Raw genomic sequence first — 19,228 nt, 5'->3', positions numbered from 1 at the left:
CACTCGACGCACACACTTACTATATTTCCTGTACTTTATCCTCCCATCAAGAGAAACTTCTGTTCTCTTTTTTCCTCTCAATTTGATTTTTAGGGTAAATTGAGAGTTAGTTATCTCTTTTGTCTTTCAAGGTTGAGCTTTAAAGTGTAAAACAAGCATTTGTTATCTTTTTTTCAGGATTGCATGTCTGACTGAGCAAAAAGTTTTTTGTTTTTGAGTGAGAGATCAAAGAAAAGTAGTAGACAAAATTGTCAAGCTGTCAAGTTTTTTTTTTTTATTTCAAATTATATTTGCTCATACACCATTAAATGAGCTTTGCTATACTTTTTAATTGTCTGTCTTTGTCTTTGTCTCTTTTTTTTGTTTTCAAAGGTTCTTATTATTGTACTGACATTGACACTACAGTAAAACAACCCTCCAAAAGTTTGGAGTTTTTTTGTTTGTTTGTTTGTTTGTTTTTTCAATGTTTTTATCATGATTTCAAAGGCTGCATTTAAAAACAGTAATATTGGGAAATATTATTACAAAATAAAAATAAATTTTGTATTCTAATATTATTTAAAATGTAATTTCTTCCTGTAATGTTAAAGCTGTTTTTTTTCAGCATCATTAGTCTTCAGTGTCACATGATCTTTCAGAAATCATTCTAATAGGCTGCTTTTGTGCTTAAGAAACATTTCTTATTATTATCATTTTTTTTGCTTTTTTTTTGTGGAAACTGAAACATTTCTCATGATTCTTGGAGGAATATAAAGTTCAAAAGAACAAAATGTAATTGAAATAAATATTTACTGTCATTTTGATCAATTTAATTAATTATTGCTGAATAAAAGCATTAATGTCTTTCAAACATCACATAAATGCTGAGTTAAGGATTTTAGGGGGAATCCACCAGTATTATTTTCCATCTATTGTTCCACTCCTTTATGCCTCACATTAGACGAACACCACTTGCTGCTATCATTTCAGTCAGGTTTCTCGCAAAGCTCGCCTTCAAACCACCCTTTCTTTTCATCAAACCTAAAACTGTCACTTACTTCATCAGAAATAAAGGGATGTTTAGTATTTGAAAGGGCAGAGTAAATACAAATAAACACATCATTTGAATGGCAGATGTAGCTAGATGTTCGAAAACAGTGCAAGAGAGCAAAGATGTTATATAAAATGGTAATAGTTTTTAACAAGCAGCAAAGACTCTTAAAAAAATTCATGCTTCAAGAGAAAATGTAATGATGTGTTTGATGAAGCTGTCACTAATAACAAAGAGAATATTCATGCACTTTGCGTCTCAAGAGGCTGAGCCAGCAACAACTCAGTGTTGAAATGATGGTCTGTCCAGTCAGTCGACCCCATCTCAACTCTACGGTCCTACATCAGCCAATCAGCAGTGAGTCCTGAAGAATCACCCATCAATCAGTGTTCATAGTGACAGGAGTGGGCAACATCCAAATAAATGGAGGTTGTGCCACACCTCCCTGAGAGGCCCATTCAATGCTGTCATTCACATGAGTGGATCTCCACAAATTAGGTTAATATTTGTAGAAGATATATCGTAACTATAATAAAATATATTCATAAAAAATGAAATAAAATAAAATAAAACAGCTCACAATGCGCATGCTCAGAGCAGCTGTACCTCAACTGTGAACACAACAATTTTATTTCATGCTCTAAAAAGTAAGCTGTTAAAAGGAGACAGACTAAAAAGACAATTTAAGCACTATCACATGAGTAGGAGTGCGAAATGGCTCTTTATCAGCATGGCCGTGATTCGCCCATAGATAATCACAGCCATGCTGATATAGAGCCATACCGCATGCCTACGAGTGTGATATTGCATTTATACAACAGTTCAAGTGGTACAAGTGTGTAAATAAATAAGGAACAACAATGGCATTTTAAAAAATCCCTCTTGCATGTGGAACTATTTCCTTCCACCATGGATTCAAATCTCAAGTTGACGGTTTAACAGATGAGCCCAAGCCTCCATTACTAAGGCCGTGTGTCCACCAAAGTGTTTTTAGTCATCTGAAAATGCCTATTTGTGAGCGCTTGAGAGTGCTTTGGCAGCATTTTTTTTTTCTTTTTTTTCTGTTACATGTAACTGATTCCGCAGATAATTTGTTTCAGATTAAAATTGGCAACACAATGTAGAGTACTTGCTATATATGTTCGGAGACCAGCAATAGAAATTTCTCATCAATTTTGTTCCATTCTCTGCTTGCTGATGTCACTGTACAGCAATAATTTTGTGACATTTAGTCGGTGTTGTATTTGTCCCGCCCCTCCTCCACTGGGGCTCCTCCCTTGGATGGCTGGCTAAAAAGTGACAGCGTTTTACTCAAAGTTGAACATTCTCCAACTTGAGGCGACCGGTAAAAACACCAAGTGCTCAGCCCTTAAACATAAAAAAGACACTCAGCGCCTCATTACACTGCTGGCATTTAAAAAACGCAACACTCCGATTGAAAACAATTGGAAAAGTACGCTAGCCACTGGAAAAAAATGCTTTGGTGGACACATGGCCAAATTCGAAAACATCACTTTAGAACTAGCAATGAAGGAATGCTGATTTGCTTCATTGATGCTTATTGTAATTTGTAGAGAGATCGACTAAGTGAGTGTATTACCTTCATCTATTCTTCAGGCCAATCTTATATTCATAACAAAAATCAGTTTGAACATTCACTGAGGAAAGTGATACAGTATCTTTGTCTTAGTATCCTTGAAGAATAAATGCTAGTTCTTAGGTGACATTTTTGAATTAGTGACGGAGGCTTGGGCTCTTCTGTTAAACTGTAAAATTGAGATTTGAATCCATGGCGGAAGATAAATGGAAGATAAACACAATCCATGTGGCTGATATGTTCTCTAAAAAATGTTTGTTTTTTTTCTGGTTAATGTGCTGTGAAGTTTTATTTGGTAAGTTTTTCCTGAAAGGTCTAAAATGGGTAACAGACACAACCAGACTTCAATGAACTACAGATAAGATCTAATCAGAAAAAGCCATCACAAGTCGTGGCCTGAGGCCTGTCTCCATTACAGCTGCAGAGCTTGCACGCATCAGATAAGCAAAGCAAACAGCAGATCATCACTGGCAGCTCTATCTTTCCACTGACCAATATTAATAGCGTGAAATAACATATGGTGGTTTGGCACATGTGAAAGATCTTGGCAACGGATGCTGACTTCAGCCATTTTCCCAGGTTAAACAAACACAGATGGTGGCATGGGGCGGGATGATGCTCATAAGCGAAAGGTCTGGGGTTTTAAACGACATTCATGAGTGAAGAAGAGCCTGCTGGAGTGACCGCTCTCCCAAAACTCTCTGGGTGACAACAGCCTCTTGTTTGAAGAGTAATTTGGAAATAGGAGCCAGATGCTTCTCCCTCATTCCTTACTGCTGCACAAATATGTAGGCTTGATTGGATAATTTGGTGAGTGTGTGTGAGAGAGAGAGAGAATGAGAGACAGCGGTTATTTAACTCAAGAAGAAACTCAGTGCGTGTGGTCTTTAAAAAGAGTCTCAACACTTAAACTGTGTAATTTAGAACTTTCGGCTTGAGAACTTGAGTTCCTTTCACACGCATTTGTTCAAGAAAGTTGGTATTGTACAACTGAATTAAATATTGTAGGTTTGAATTCTCTGACAGCAAGCTGATAGCAAGCAATATATATACAGTCGGTACAGGAAAATATTCAGACCCCCTTAAATTTTTCACCCTTTGTTATATAGCAGCCATTTGCTAAAATAATTTAAGTTCATTTTTTTCCTCATTAAATGTACACACAGCACCCCATATTGACAGAAAAACACAGAATTGTTGACATTTTTGCAGATTTATTAAAAGAGAAAAACTGGAATATCACATGGTCCTAAGTATTCAGACCCTTTGCTGTGACACTCATATATTTAACTCAAGTGCTGTCCATTTCTTCTGATCATCCTTGAGATGGTTCTACACCTTCATTTGAGTCCAGCTGTGTTTGATTATACTGATTGGACTTGATTAGGAAAGTCACACACCTGTCTATATAAGACCTTACAGCTCACAGTGCATGTCAGAGCAAATGAGAATCATGAGGTCAAAGGAACTGCCTGAAGAGCTCAGAGACAGAATTGTGGCAAGGCACAGATCTGGCCAAGGTTACAAAAAAATTTCTGCTGCACTTAAGGTTCCTAAGAGCACAGTGGCCTCCATAATCCTTAAATGGAAGACGTTTGGGATGACCAGAACCCTTCCTAGATCTGGCCGTCCGGCCAAACTGAGCTATCGAGGGAGAAGAGCCTTGGTGAGAGAGGTAAAGAAGAACCCAAAGATCACTGTGACTGAGCTCCAAAGATGCAGTCGGGAGATTGAAGAAAGTTGTAGAAAGTCAACCATCACTGCAGCCCTCCACCAGTCGGGGCTTTATGGCAGAGTGGCCCGAAGGAAGCCTCTCCTCAGTGAAAGACACATGAAAGCCCGCATGGAGTTTGCTAAAAAACACCTGAAGGACTCCAAGATGGTGAGAAATAAGATTCTCTGGTCTGATGAGACCAAGATATAACTTTTTGGCCTTAATTCTAAGCGGTATGTGTGGAGAAAACCAGGCACTGCTCATCGCAAACTGTGTGTGTGTATATATATATATATATATATATATATATATATATATATATATATACACACACACAGTTTGTCAATTATATAATACTTTTCAAAAGTTTAGGGTTAATAAGATTTTTTTTTTTTTTTTTTTTTTTTTTTAAGAAATGTATACTTTTGTTCAGCAAGGATGCATTAAATTGATCAAATGTGAGAGTGAAGACTGTTAAACTGTTAGAAAAGTTTTTCTATTTCAAATAAAGTTTTGAAATTTCTATTCATCAAACTAACCTGAAACTAAACTGTATCATGGTTTCCACAAAATATTAAGTAGCAACTGTTTCCAACACTGATAATAATAATAATAAGAAGAAATGTTCCCCAAATCAGCATATTAGAATGATTTCTGAAGGATCATGCGACACTGAAGACTGTAATGAGTAATGATGATGAAAATTCAGCTTGGCCATCACAGGAATAAAATGCAGTTAATCTGGAAAACCCACTCAGAACATCATATCAGAAGGCAAAAGTTTTAGTCTCTACGACTCTAAGAGTGTACAGTTGGAGGTTATGGGTCTTCCAGCATCACACGGACATCAGCGAGCAGGAGGACTCTGCCAGCACATCCCCCTCGGCACTCACAGGAATGATTTACACTTAAGCAGAGCGTCTAAAGAGCTTCTCCAGCAGCCATCAGATTCAGCTCTGACCTTTAGATCTGCCTCGCTGTCTGATTCATATTACACCAGCACTAATAGAGTACTTGAGCACTACTCTGCTAATGCTCTGCGTCTGATCTGAGGGGACTGATGGGGGGTTAAGCATGAAATAAGTGGTCTGAAATAAACTTTGAAATTGTCTTACAATTGTAAGTTAGCTGACAGAGGTTTTTGTCCAACAGATTCCTCCAGCGTTTGCGATGTTTTACAACACAAACGTGATCCCAAGGAAAAAAAAAATGCACTAAAAGAAAAAATGTCTTTTGTTCAGAGTCCTGGTGATGCATCCGACATAGACATCAGTGAGTTAGGCCGGGGCTCGAAGCAGCCGTGCACACAGGAAATGAAATGAAATGATGAATAGCTCAGAAAACAATGCATACATCAGAGCTGTCACTCAGACGGAGCGTTTAGCAGCATCGAAAATCTCTATTCCCTGTGTCTATCCATCTTTTCCGTTCTTTCTTGTCTGCACACACAAGCTCGTATATTCTAAACACACAATGAAGAAACATTAGCTGTATTAAATAGTATGATATATTAAAAGTCTCATCTTTGTGAGATACAGTAGTATCTTCAGTAGTCTTGTTGACCCGTAAATATATTTAAATATCAAAACAACCTTACAAAATAACACATTTACCTGACAAGAAAAATGTGTTCGAATAAAAAAGACATTGTGCATTGAGTGTCTTTACAAAATGGCCACATTTATTTATTTACATTATTATATTATTTTTAAATTATTTTTACTATTATTAGGATTAAATCTTACTTCATTGATTTGGCCTGAAATATAAAAGATTATCTGACAACACATCTTACACATTTTTACTTCTTCTTAAGTAAATATATCTTGTTGTTAATGTTTGAGTAATGTTACTGGAAAAACAAGACAAAAAATACTGATAAGGAATTTTACTTTATGCTCTGTATGAAAAAAAAAAAAAAAAAAGAATAATTTGTTAAAGTGAAGACATTTTAAACAAAATAGAATTAATAATGTAACATTTCCAAGATGATCAATCAATGTCTCTCACATGCAAAGTAATGAGGTCATGTGATGAAGTAGCATACCACCATCTTATGCAGTGGGTAGTATATAGCAATAATGTGTTACATTGTGTCTTCTGTATAACAGTAGAGACTGTTAGATATGCAAAATCACTTTAATTCACTAAACAAATCTGACCCAGTCAATAACAGAGGGAAAAAAGTAGCAGTGACTTTAAATTGAACTGGTGTCACAATATGTTTGCACAGCCTTGGTTTTCTTCATTAATTAAAATACCATATGTTAAATGACTCCAGCTTCCCCTCAGATTAATTTGAGGAGGGTTCAGATTGGGCCGAAGATTAATGAGTGTCCACTCAAACCCTTCCTCGCGTCCTTGAATCAAGCTGGTAGCTTTTTCCGAGTGAGTCTAGTATAAACGCTTACAGAATGAACTACAGTTCACTCCATGATCACACTGCTCTTAAAATGTAATTAGATTTTTTTATTTTAATCAGAAGACTATAACATTAAAAAAAAAAGAAAAAAAAAAGAAGATACTTTTATGCCATTGTGTGTTATATTCTGTACAAAGTAGTCAGTTACAAAAGAAAGTTTGAGCACATATTAAGAATGTATTTGCTTTTTAAAGCAAATGCGTCAACGCAGTGATTGTTGAAATGTATGTTTTGTGTGAAATACAGTAAAATCCTTTGGCCCTGTGCACTGGATGGTGAAAAATGAACTTTAATTCATGCCTAATTTTACAGCAAGCAAAGGCCCTCTTATAACTTATCACTACAGTTAGATGTGTTTGGGTTCTGTTATCTTTCAAAAGCACAGTTCACAATACAGTTATAGACATGGTCACATTTATGCCACTGTAGTTGTTACACAATTGTATTTTACTTCGCTGTTCAGTAGCATGACTGAAGTCATGACTCAAGATTGGAAGGTCAGAACAGTGAATCAACAACACCGGCACTATACTCCTCTTTAGATGGCTTAAATCCGTTCACTATAGCTATGATAGAAATCTCTGAAATCTGAGGAACACATGACCTCAGCCTTTATGTTGAAAACTTGCTGTTATTTTAACACCTGAGATGTTAAAAGACATAGAAGGTAGTCACATCTCTGTAAGTGTCCTGCTAAAAACCCTTGATTCAGACACGAAGGCCCAAAATGAAGGCAGAAGTACCCCATTATAAGACAACCTTATTGAATTTACCGCACATCATCAGTCTTTTTTAGAGTACAAGCAGGAAATTTAAAGTAATTCAAGGAAAGTACAGGCTAATCATAGATCGAATTTCCAAAGTGAAAGTTTCCAACTTTAAATGGCTCCTTCACCTTGTGGGTTTTCATTTCTCAGACGCTGCTCACACCTTCCTAAACCTGAGCTAATGTTGTTTGTCTAATATGAGAATGAGTCTCCGTATAGTAATGTATAATAGCCCAGAGAACAGTTATGAAGGCAACAGTCGATATGACCCTGTTAACAGTTAATACCAGGCTAAATATGTTTTGAGGGTGCAGAAATTAGAATTAACTGTCATTCCTGAGGAAAATTTGTTTACTTCCTTATTGTACTATTCAAAACAAACTACTTTTTGATAAAGAATACGTCGGAGTCTACCTCATCATCTTCTCTGGCTGCAAAATTACCTGAGGGAGAGAAAATAAAAGCTAAAATCTGCCACCATTTTAAAAAACTTTGAATCTATTCTGCTCCATGCCCTGAATCCGCTAACTCTATCTCAGTGGAGCAGAGAGCAAGTCACCACTTCCCATCGGAGTGGGTTAACAGAGAGAGAGAAACTTCTCCCTCCGCTGGTTCTTGGCGAGGACAGTAATTTGAGGCTGGCGGCCTTCTCCCATGTTGCGACTTGGATGGAGATTTTCTGCGCATCTAGCAGAACGGCTTTGACAGGGCGCTTCATTATGTGGGGCTCTGCAGCGAGGGGTCCGCCTCAGACGCCCGCCGCTGCCTGAATGAGCTCTGGTGCCAGGCTCTCCGGAGGAGCGGAGCGCAGCACTAGCGCGGCACCCTGGTTTGTGGGGAGTTTGTGTGTGCGGGTGACCTCCTTAGAATTCACCTCAGCTCTGTCATGCATAAGTAACTTGAAGAATAATTTGTCTACAAAATGGAGAGAAAGAGAACTGGCATTTCGAGGGACAAAAAAAAAACAAGTTTTGGACAGACTCTGCCATGCCAGAAAGGCCTTGACTATATACCATACAGGTACGCAGGGGACCTGCAACAACCTGAAACTACAAAATGTTGAGTAGAATTTATTATAAAAAAAAAATAAATAAATAAATAAATAAATAAAAAACAGTATGTCATATCAGTTTTTCATATGTATCTATACATATACTATTATACGTTTATATTATTATTATTATTATTATCATCCATAAGGAAGTAATATATTGTAAAACAAATGCACTGTAAAATAAATATAAAATATATATATATATATATATATATATATATATATATATATATATATATATATATATATATATATATATATATATATATTTTTTATTTTACAGTGCATTTGTTTTACAATAATATATATATATATATATATATATATATATATATATATACACATATATATATACACATATATATATATATATATATATATATATATATATACATACATACATACATACATATACACACTACACCAAAGAAAGGAAATTAAAATATTATATTATCCTAATTTCTTACAGATAAGCCCTTGAGCTCAGAAACTGCAAGAAACTGCACTTGATCTTTTATTTTGGTAGAAAACTGCAGTTGCTGTGAAAACAGGTTTACAAACGAGTCTCATTACAAATCTACCGAAATACTGTAATCATCTGTCCACAAAAACGTTGAATGTGGAAATTATACTAATGTGGAAATAATGCATAACCGTTACCCAAAACACTTCTAAATGCAAGTTAAAAGCAGAACACATACAGAGATGGAGATCACTGCATTAACTGTGGCCTAAGACACGGAAAATAGTGAATCACGAGCTGATCACGTCAGCAAAATGTGCGTTACAATTTGAAACAAGCAGCACAACAGACTATATACTTCTTTTATGATATAGCACCTTTCAATTTTAGTTCATTTGACAGATACTTTGCCAAAGCAATGTGGGGAAAAAAAAACAAAAAAAAAAACCTTAGGTATAAAAATATTACAACACCCTTAAGCCAACACATTTACGCACTAACACACACACACACTTGCTTCCTAATGTAGTTCTCAAATAAACCTGCCATTATGAATATTTTTGGCTAATTGATGAATTGCTTTTGTTCCTCTCTTGTGAGTTGATCTGGATAAAAGCATCTACTAAATGCAAGGATGTTATGTAATATTGTAATATTAATGAAATATTTTATCTCCAATATCATCAGATAGTGATCTGATTGTACTTACACTTGGACAATGTCTTCAAAGCTGCTGGTCCCTGACCACCTCTAATGGGGTTTCCATAATCACAGTGCATCTTGGGAGCAGTTACACTGGCTTTTTTAGTGGTCAAGTGCTATTTGATTACTGAAAACCCATTTAAATAGCAGATATTAAGGGGGCCATATTTGGTCCCTCTTAGTACTAAAAAGTTACGTGGCAACATCATGAGTCAGATTATCTCTATGTCCTCTTTAACAATAGCTGTGGTAATGTGTTAGGGCACAATGTTCTTTAGTTATCATTGAGCTCCTAAAAAAATTTCTCTGGTCATGTCAACCTACAAAATGTCTTTAAGCTCAGATGTTGTGTGGTGAGATGAGAAAATGGGCTCTTCACCTGCAATGAAGCAAAAGGCATCCCTGGCCTCATGTTGAGCATCTAAAAAAAAAAAACATGATTTGAGTTTAGTTGAAGCACTATCCTTCAATTACTGATCCTCTCCATCTATTCTAGCCTCAGATGTGTTAACGTCCACCAATTACTAAAACAGCACTCCACAAAACAAGCCCCTTACCCTCTAAGCTGACTAAAAGCAATACAGATCATCTCTCTATTAATCCAGGGTTCTGCTGGTGGTCACGGCAGGCGGGAGACAGTTTCCAACCGGCAGCGCAGGAAATGAGGTCGCTGACAGGTGGTGAGGGTGGAGGAACAGAGTTAGCAGCCTGGCTTCCTGTTATCACAGTGAGGACGGGCTGTTTGAATGAGTGTTAATTAGAGCTCATCTTTCCAGCCCCGTTCCTTCTGCCCTTGGCCAAAGCTTTAACCCCATGGTGTCAAATACAACGTTAATACGGGAGTTTCATGGGCACACTGCTCATGATGGACCAGAAGAGACCTCGAATTGTTGCCTAGCCTGTGAATATGATGTAAGTCGTACACGTTTAACCTTCAACGACTGTTGATACAGATGTGCTTTGGTTGTTCTCTGAAGGGATGCGCAATATACCTGTGTACCATATTTGGCTGATATTACAGATATACACACACATTTATACATTTATTCATTTGAATAACTACTTTTAATAACAATAAACACTGCTAAAATAATCTTTAGCCAATCTTAAAATTAATATTAATATTTCATATGGTACAGTATAGTGATGTTAATTAATGGTGCTTGCCAAAGGCAAAGCATCATTATTGTTCTCCTAAATACTTATTATTCTGCTTCTTCTTCCACTAAAATTTCGGCGCGTAACTAGTGCCGCAGTTTTTGTCATAGACCCACGAATGAGGTATCAAATCATGCGGATTATTCGGGAATGGTGTGCTATGACTTTTATAAGCGATTGGGTGTACAATGTTTGTCCGGCGGGCGAAAAAGTAGCCGAAAAATCCCATAGACTTAACATTGTGACAAACTTTGACGAGTCATAGCTCCTAGCGAGAATTTCGTAGAAACATGTGGGTCACCACGTTTGACGAGGCTGGCAGGCTCTGTCAGATCATATCTCAAAATGGGGTGTAAGTTGTACCCCTGGGGCGCAAGAGCTGCCCAAATTTGCCCCATAGACATACTATGGTGAAGCCGTGCCCATGAACCAGGAAGTACTGTGTTTTTCCTACTATGGGAAATTACGTAGGGATTTTGTATTGAACATAACTGTGGATCACAATGTCATAGAGACAAGGGGGTGGGCTCATTTTACACAGGCAACCAATCAGTCTCTCAGGATCATTGTGAAGCTATCAAGCCACGCCCTAGCAACCATATAGAGCACCATAGCAACAAGTTCCATAGACTTCCATTGAAAAAGATCAAATGAATATCATTTGTGTGTGATAGAAACATGAGGGTGGGGTCATTTGACTCCGGGCAGCAAACGGCCAATCACGAAACACCTTCAAGACTTCATAGCCACGCCCTAGCAACCCAAAGCATAGAGGCATATCTTCAAATCTAAATATCATAGAGACATGGGGGTTGGTTTATATCATTCATACTGGCAAGCAGCCTTTGGAGTATCATCATTGGCAGCTGCCAAGCCACTCCCTAGCAACCAAACAGAGTACCCTAGCAACAGTTTTGCAAGATCTATATCTCTGCATCAGAACATCGTACAGACACGGGGGTTGGCTTACATTGGCCAGCAGCCTTTGGAGTATCATCATTGGTAGCTGCCAAGCCACTTCCTAGCAACCAAATGGAGTACCCTAGCAACCGTTTTGCAAGACCTATATCTCTGCATCAGAACATCGTACAGACATGGTGGTTGGCTTTTTTCTTAATGCTAATCAAGAGTGCTGAGTTTTGCCACTGCAAGCACCATTCACATTTTCTTCAGGAAATGTACCTTCTAGTTATAATTGCAATAGCAATATTGTAATGAAAAGTGAATGTTAATATTATAGTATTTAAGATGACTGATTTTAAATGTTTTCAGCTTTTAAAGGGAAAACACTTTTTACACAATTTTGAGATGTTAGGCTATTTGGCTTTTCATTTCAGAGTAGTTCAATAAAACATCCAAAATATACAATTAAATGTGAACTTTATTGCATTTTACCTATTTGCATCTGACTCATTTAGCATGTTCAGACATTTATTTTGAAATAGCAATGAAAAATCGTGTTCTTTCATGTGTTTGTTAGAGGTTGAATTCAAACCAAATACTGCCATTCTGACCATACTACTTCTGAATAGGATGTCAGTTTCATAAAAGTTATGATTATTATGGAAATACATGGATCAGGTCACTCAAACCTTAGGCTATATGGAAATGGAAGAGTCCTTATGTGGTTACCAATGGAGCCTGGATGGTATCTAGTGGAAAAGTTTGGTACTGCGGCCAAACAAAATCTTACTGAAAGCTTAATTTTTGACATATCAACCTAAAATTTGAAACACAACTTGATTTTAGATTTGATTTTCTTGCAGTTTTAGAGTAAAACAGTTTTGTAAAATATATATTTTATATAAATTATAAGAAATTATACTTTTACATTTGCTTAAACTAAAACTTCAATTAAAATAAAATTCAAAAATGTCACTTTCATTTTCTTTTCTTTTTTCCACTTCTAAAATAATCTGTCAAGTGTCCCCTTTATAATGAGACCAAACTTGAGTCTGTGCTCCAAAATATTCAAAATTTAAAACAATTTGGGGTCTGTTCCCCAAAAATGGAACTGACAGTTAAGGGGTTAAGGTGTCTTTGTTACAGTGTAATTATACATTTAAGTACTGAATAATATTAATTAACTACATGCACTTACTATAGGGTTAGGGTTTGGTTTAGAGTTAGCTGCATGCAACTATGCATAACTTGTAGCTATTACTATAGTAACTACATGTAACATGTAACAAGGATACTGTAAAATAAAGCATCATCCATTAAACTAATTATCAGCTCATCTATATTGGCAAGACATTTAATATCGGTGCATCTGTACTCTGAACAGTTGAGTACACAGAAAATAAAGAGACAAGTATGCCTGTAACTAAAACGGCTGACAACTGAACACGGATGTACTGTAGATGTGCTATCATCATCTATCTGAAACAAACACCTTCATGAGTACGGTCTAGTGCCTGAAATCAACCATCACGAGTCTGAACGGCAATCAAACGTGCGGTTGTGTCTAAGCTTGCGTAGCTAGGCAACAGAGGGCTACAGTGAAAACGGGAACACGGCTTTCAGCTGTTGCTAGGAAACCACTGGAGAGTTTTAGAGCTTGTAAACGGAGAGCTGGCTGGATCAGACTCTAATAGTCTGGGTTTGATGGAGCCGCACATACAGGGAGATGAGGGATCGTGAAGAGGCAGCGTGCTTCATCCCCCCAACACGCCATGTGTCAAATCCAACCAGGCTGGAGGATGTCTGGTGTGTAAGCACATATAACAGCCTGGAGAGAGAGAGAGAGGGAGAAAAGGAATAAGGATATCCTATATAGCACATCATTTGCATAAGAAGCGGCATCTAAATAATTGAGCGGTGAGGGACAGAACTGGGTGATTTGATGCCTGGCAGCTAAATCTATTAGTGTGAAGCAGGAGTGCGGTAGTAAAGGAGGAGAGATGAGGAACGCTGGAGATCCAGCAGAACTCAGTGTCTTGGAGAAGAAAGGTGCTGAAGGTAAGGCATGTCATATGCCCTCGAACTGAGAGAGAGAGACTGCAAGAAAGAAAGAGAAAAGATAAGAGACATCATCTGAAGCGAAAGACACAAACTCGAGGGGCCAAGGCCCAAAGCTGAGGGAGAACATCTCGTATCATTTTCCCAATTCATATACGCAAACATCCGGTCTTACAGCTATGAGTGACTCACTCAGACAGTTTCACAATAGTACCACAAGAGCAACGAGACACCGAAAGAGTCTGTGCAACAAAAACAGCCTCACAGTAGTTAGAAAGGCCATTCAGAAGGGCAAACGGCTCAGATCCGGTATTGAGCGCAATTCACAGAGGACGCGTAGAATCTTTGCCGTTCATTAACAAGTCATCTGCTACGGAGAGATAATTCGGTACTAATAGAATCAAGTGTGCAGGCGCGAGACAGTCAAAGGCTCATGTCAAGGACGCACGGAGAGAAGCAGTACAGAAGACACAATTGACCGGAGATGTTCATATACCGCATTCAGCGCATGCTTACAATGCCACAGGCAGCAATAACTTGTAGTAGTTTTTCTTCACCCAAATAATTACACTGAAATGAATAAACTGGATTCAAGTGGAGCTTAGTTCTTGAAAAAAAGGGGTTCTCGATTCAGTTTGCTTGAGAGTGAAAAAAAGCCAGGAAAGGAAGGAATACTGAATATGTCTGTCATTGCTGACCTTGGAAGTTAATGATTCCTAAGAATTTTCTTTTCCTGAACACTTTTATGTTACAAGGTTAAATCACCAAAGCAACTGTAAAGATTTTTACAACCAAAAAGATGTACTGTGTGCTGCATTCAGAGAAAGGCCCTATGAAGAAAGGAGAATGAAAAGAGAGGACATATGAAGGAAGCAAAACCCCATATTGTAAGGCCCTTTAAGTGGTTATATTTACTACTGTCGAGGAAACTGCAGCTCAAGGTTATATTCCAAAACTCTACAGCTACACAACACACATTATTCCTCATAAATCCTCTAAAGGTTTTTTTTTTTCTTTTTTTTTTTACAAAGAGCTGAATGAAAAGGTAAAAAGTGGCAAATTTCAGTTTGAGTGAGAAACTTTAATTTGTCATGTCCAGACACTCCAACAATATTGTTGTCTTTTGTGTGTGTGTATTATATATATGGGCTTGAAATGGCTGAGATTCACTGGGGGGACTCTAGTCACACTGTTTTTGTGCTGAATATGTATTGCTTTCATAGGCTATTGAGAGAATAAAAAGATAGAATTCTCTTTAATTTCCCTAAAATTTCTAACCAATTTGAACTGGAATGGACTCCGTCCCACCGTGTTACACCTGATTTCCAGCTCTGGTTGTAATATCGTTTGGGTAAAAAAAACAAACAACAAAAAAAAGCATGTTGTGTGAGTGTGAAAATTTACTATTAATAAATACACTAGATAATACATTATTTTAACATATAAAGCTTCGAAGCTTCATGAAGCAGTGTTTTGAAATCACCCATCACTAGATATTGTTGAACAAAGTCGTTATTTTGTTTTTTTTTTGGTGCACAAAAAGTATTGTCGTTGCTTAATAACATTAAGGTTGAACCACTGTAGTCACATGAACTGTTTTAAATATGCCTTTAGTAGCTTTCTGGGCATTGAAAGTGTTAATTATCTTGCTGTCAATGGAGGCCTCACTGAGCCAACGGATTTTATGAAAAATATCTTAATTTGCGTTCCGAAGATGAACGAAGGTCTTGGGTGTAGAACGACATGAGAGTGAGTAATTAATGACAGAATTTTCATATTTGGGTGAACTAACCTTCAAGTTCTTAGCAATTGCAATGCTTTTAGGCCAAAGAGGACTAGTAGCAGTATTCTGTTGAGCGGCCACAAGCAAGCAACCAACTGTCTATCTGACTGGGAGGATGGGCCAACATTTCACAAAAGTGTGTCACTGCAACCTGACAACATCAACACCCAGAATGTGTGAAGCTCCAGAACTCCACTCACACAATGCCACCCATCTGTCCTTAATGCTTCATCTTTAAAAGGGTTGGTACTGGGGGGAAAAAAAGTGTTTCATCAGCTTCACAGACAGCATTCAGCATGCAAGGGTCACCGTGCAAATAGAAACAGTGCAGCAATTAAAGAAGAGACTGAACACGGGTAATTTGTCTCTCAAAGTTGTGACACTTCTCTGGGTAAACTTTGGGGCGTCTTCAAAAGCTTCACCTGAAAACTCTCTCGTCTCTCAGCATACATGTGTAGCTCGGCGTCAATCGTGCCAACAGAATTAATTAGATCAATTCTGTTGAGGAAGCATAGTCAAATATTAATCATAATCACACTCAAGTCAAAGTGCAAAGAGGTCTTTCTGCCTCATTGTCTCCATGAGTCTTAAAGCACGGTGATATGAATATACATAACAATGGACCTGCTTTGAATCATAACAAGTCTGTTAGCGGCGTGCCCTAGGAAGCCTTCCTAAGAGCTCAAAGCGGGGCTTATTTGCATATATTCATATTTAATTTTTCATAGGGGAGACAGGAGCTTGATGTGGCCTAATGCAGCTTCTGACACTTTCGCAGCCCTGTAATTACGCTCTTGCCCCCCTTCCACCCCAACCTCCTCCTCATCCAGATTCTCCCCAATTAATCGCTAACGCAAATGGATCCTCCAGTGGGCAGAGGGTCACCCGGACCGCTGTGCATACACAACAACAGTCTCATTTCAAAGTTTCATATTAGACTACGAACTTTCAAATAAGACATTTCCACTTTATGACATCAAATATGGACTAATGTTTGAAATAAGAGAGTGGCTGACTGCTCGTTGCTGAGGCGTTCTGAGCATTTTAGCTTGCTCCAATGTTGAGTGTGTTTACCAAGGTGTTCTGAGTGTTAATATGTGGTTGCTAAAGCATTGAAGGTGGTTGCCAAAGATTTCTGCTACAGTTCTGTGGACTATATGTCAACATATGTTATGTAAAACAGCTTATTCAGGACAGTACTAAATAAAAACATACACTCAAAAAAATGAAGAGTTTGGTTCCAGAACGCAATAACTCCATTTTGATTATTTTGAGTAAAATGGTGTTTTCTTTACCAAGAAAGTGGCAAGATGAAAACCCCTATTTTCTGTTTCACACTTTCAGATAGCATATTTTGGATATAAAAACATTAAAAATTCAAATCTACATTTTGATTTTAAAAAGTTTATTATAAAAACGTATTCTTTTTTTTCCCAAAATGCAATAAATCCATGACACTTTTTTTTTTTTTTTCAAAATGCAATTAATTCGTCAATATAAAAGTTATTTTTCAAATTGAAAATACACAACAAAGTAAGTTGATTCACATATATGACAGAGTCTAAACTGTGCCAATATTTATTTTATATTCAGGCATTTTACTAAAAATACATTCAACCGTTGCTCCCAAACTGGTCATGTTAATGTAATGTTAATGTTATGAATTATTTGTCATTACCGATTAAAGAGTATCTGGCGCCACCGCACGGTTAAATAAACACACTTTTTTCCGAGTACATTTGTATTAAAAACGGCTTTTAAAAAAGCCTTTAATGTTTACAGTGCGTGGAATGGTGCGCTGTGATTGGTTGAGAGCGGATATATCACGTTCTGCAGAAAAAGGAGACTGGCGTTTGTCGCGTTTTGGGAAGAAAGGGAGAAAACATGACAGAATAACACGACGGATATCGCATTTTGCGCAAAATTAATAAATGACTTTTCAATACCGACCAGATACAATACTGATTTTGGCGGAAACACAATTTTTTGAAAATGGCGTTTATCGCGTTTTGGAACCAAACTCTTCAAATGAACTTTCACTGTTGTTAGTTTCACTCAAACCACCCTTGTTCACATTACTTAAAAAACTCATGTAACTACATGAACGTAATTTAACTGTGTTGTTTCTACTAAAATTGAGTATTGTCAGCTTTACTTAATAAGTGTTTGTTCAGTAAACTTAACATTGCTGTGTGAAACGCACACATTATTGTTGACATAACTAACTGTGCAGTGGATCCGTAGTTCCCAGCATGCTTTGCAAGGGACTGCATTAGGAGAGTAAATTTAGGGATTAAAGTGTTATTTTATATGTTTTTCAGTAAAGGGAAAGATGTTGTTAGTTTATGTTAGTGTTTAATGTTCAGTTATGTTGGACATTTAGAGTAGTTTCTGTAATGTTTTTGAATTTTGTGGTTACCATCATGCAGAAGAGTGTTGCCTGTGTTTAGGCTGTGAGCGCTCATATATGCATGTTTATAGGATGAAATTCCTGCTCTCAATTCAATTGAGTTTGTTCAATTAGTTATTTTTTGAGTGCATTTTAGGGTGAGGGGCTGCATTCTGATATGTTGTATCCTTTTTATTTAAATGATTATTCAAAAAAAAAAAAAATGTGTTCACCTTACGTAATCAACATAACATTATTAAGTAAACTGCACATATAAATATATTATGTAACAGTGACATTCAAATGATTTGTATTTATTGTATTTAAAGAAATTTTGTCAGCTTTACTTGAATTCTTTTGTTCATTCAACTAAATAGTTTTTTGTACAAATTACTCAATATTGTTGCACACCTGTAAGACCTTCGTTCATCTTCAGCACACAAATTAAGGTATTTTTGATGAAATCCGAGAGCTTTCTGACCTTTGATAGACTGCCATATTATTACCACTTTCATGGCCCAGAAAGGTAGTAAAGACATTGAAATAGTTAAAGACATTGCTAAAATAGTCAATGTGACTATTTTGGCCAACTCCTGCATCAGCAACACACTCATGCGTCGTGCTGCTCACATGAACAGCGTCGGCCAATACTGAGCCGGTGTTCTGACGTAGAACCTGGAAGCGCTGCATTGTGTTTACTACGTCAACAGCGTAGGAGACTCACATGGAAGAGAAAAGATTGTGGAATAAAGTTGTTATTTTTTGTTTGGTTTTTATGTAACAAAAAGTATTCTCATCACTTCATAACATTAAGGTTGAACCACTGTAGTCACATGGACTATTTTACAATGTCTTTACTACCTTTCTGGGCCTTGAAAGTGGTAATAACATGGCAGTCTATCGGAGGCCAGAAAGCTCTCAGATTTCATAAAAAAAATATCTTAATTTGTGTTCTGAAGATGAAGGAAGGTCTTCCGGGTGTGGAACGACATGAGGGTGAGTAATTAATCACAGAACTTTCATGTTTGGGTGAACTAACCCTTTAATATTAACATCTTGCATATTCTGCAAGGGGAATGTAAACTTATCAGCAGAACTGTATGTGGTTGCTAGGCGGTTGCTTATTGCACATTGTTGGTAAAATGTTGGGACTAAAAGAAAATCATTGAAGGAAAGCTTGCAGCCCCA

General features: G+C 37.1%; 1 protein-coding gene across 16 annotated transcripts in view; it reads right to left on the bottom strand.

Moving 5' to 3' along the window:
- The window catches only part of macrod2 (mono-ADP ribosylhydrolase 2), a 634,638-nt gene that overhangs the window by 257,717 nt on the left and 357,693 nt on the right, over positions 1-19,228 (bottom strand). For 15 of the 16 annotated variants that reach the window (XM_048205395.1, XM_048205400.1, XM_048205403.1 and 12 more), the window contains exon 6: positions 10,129-10,170. The exons of the other annotated variant lie outside the window; for it this stretch is intronic. In XM_048205395.1, coding sequence (XP_048061352.1) covers positions 10,129-10,170 — 42 coding nt within the window. The remainder of the gene's footprint in view (positions 1-10,128; positions 10,171-19,228) is intronic. 16 annotated transcript variants of the gene reach the window in all.

Source organism: Megalobrama amblycephala, linkage group LG10, assembly GCF_018812025.1.
Source record: "Megalobrama amblycephala isolate DHTTF-2021 linkage group LG10, ASM1881202v1, whole genome shotgun sequence".
Classification (NCBI taxonomy): domain Eukaryota; kingdom Metazoa; phylum Chordata; class Actinopteri; order Cypriniformes; family Xenocyprididae; genus Megalobrama; species Megalobrama amblycephala.
Note: the sequence above shows the minus strand (reverse complement) of the source record. Positions and strands in the feature narration are given on the sequence as shown.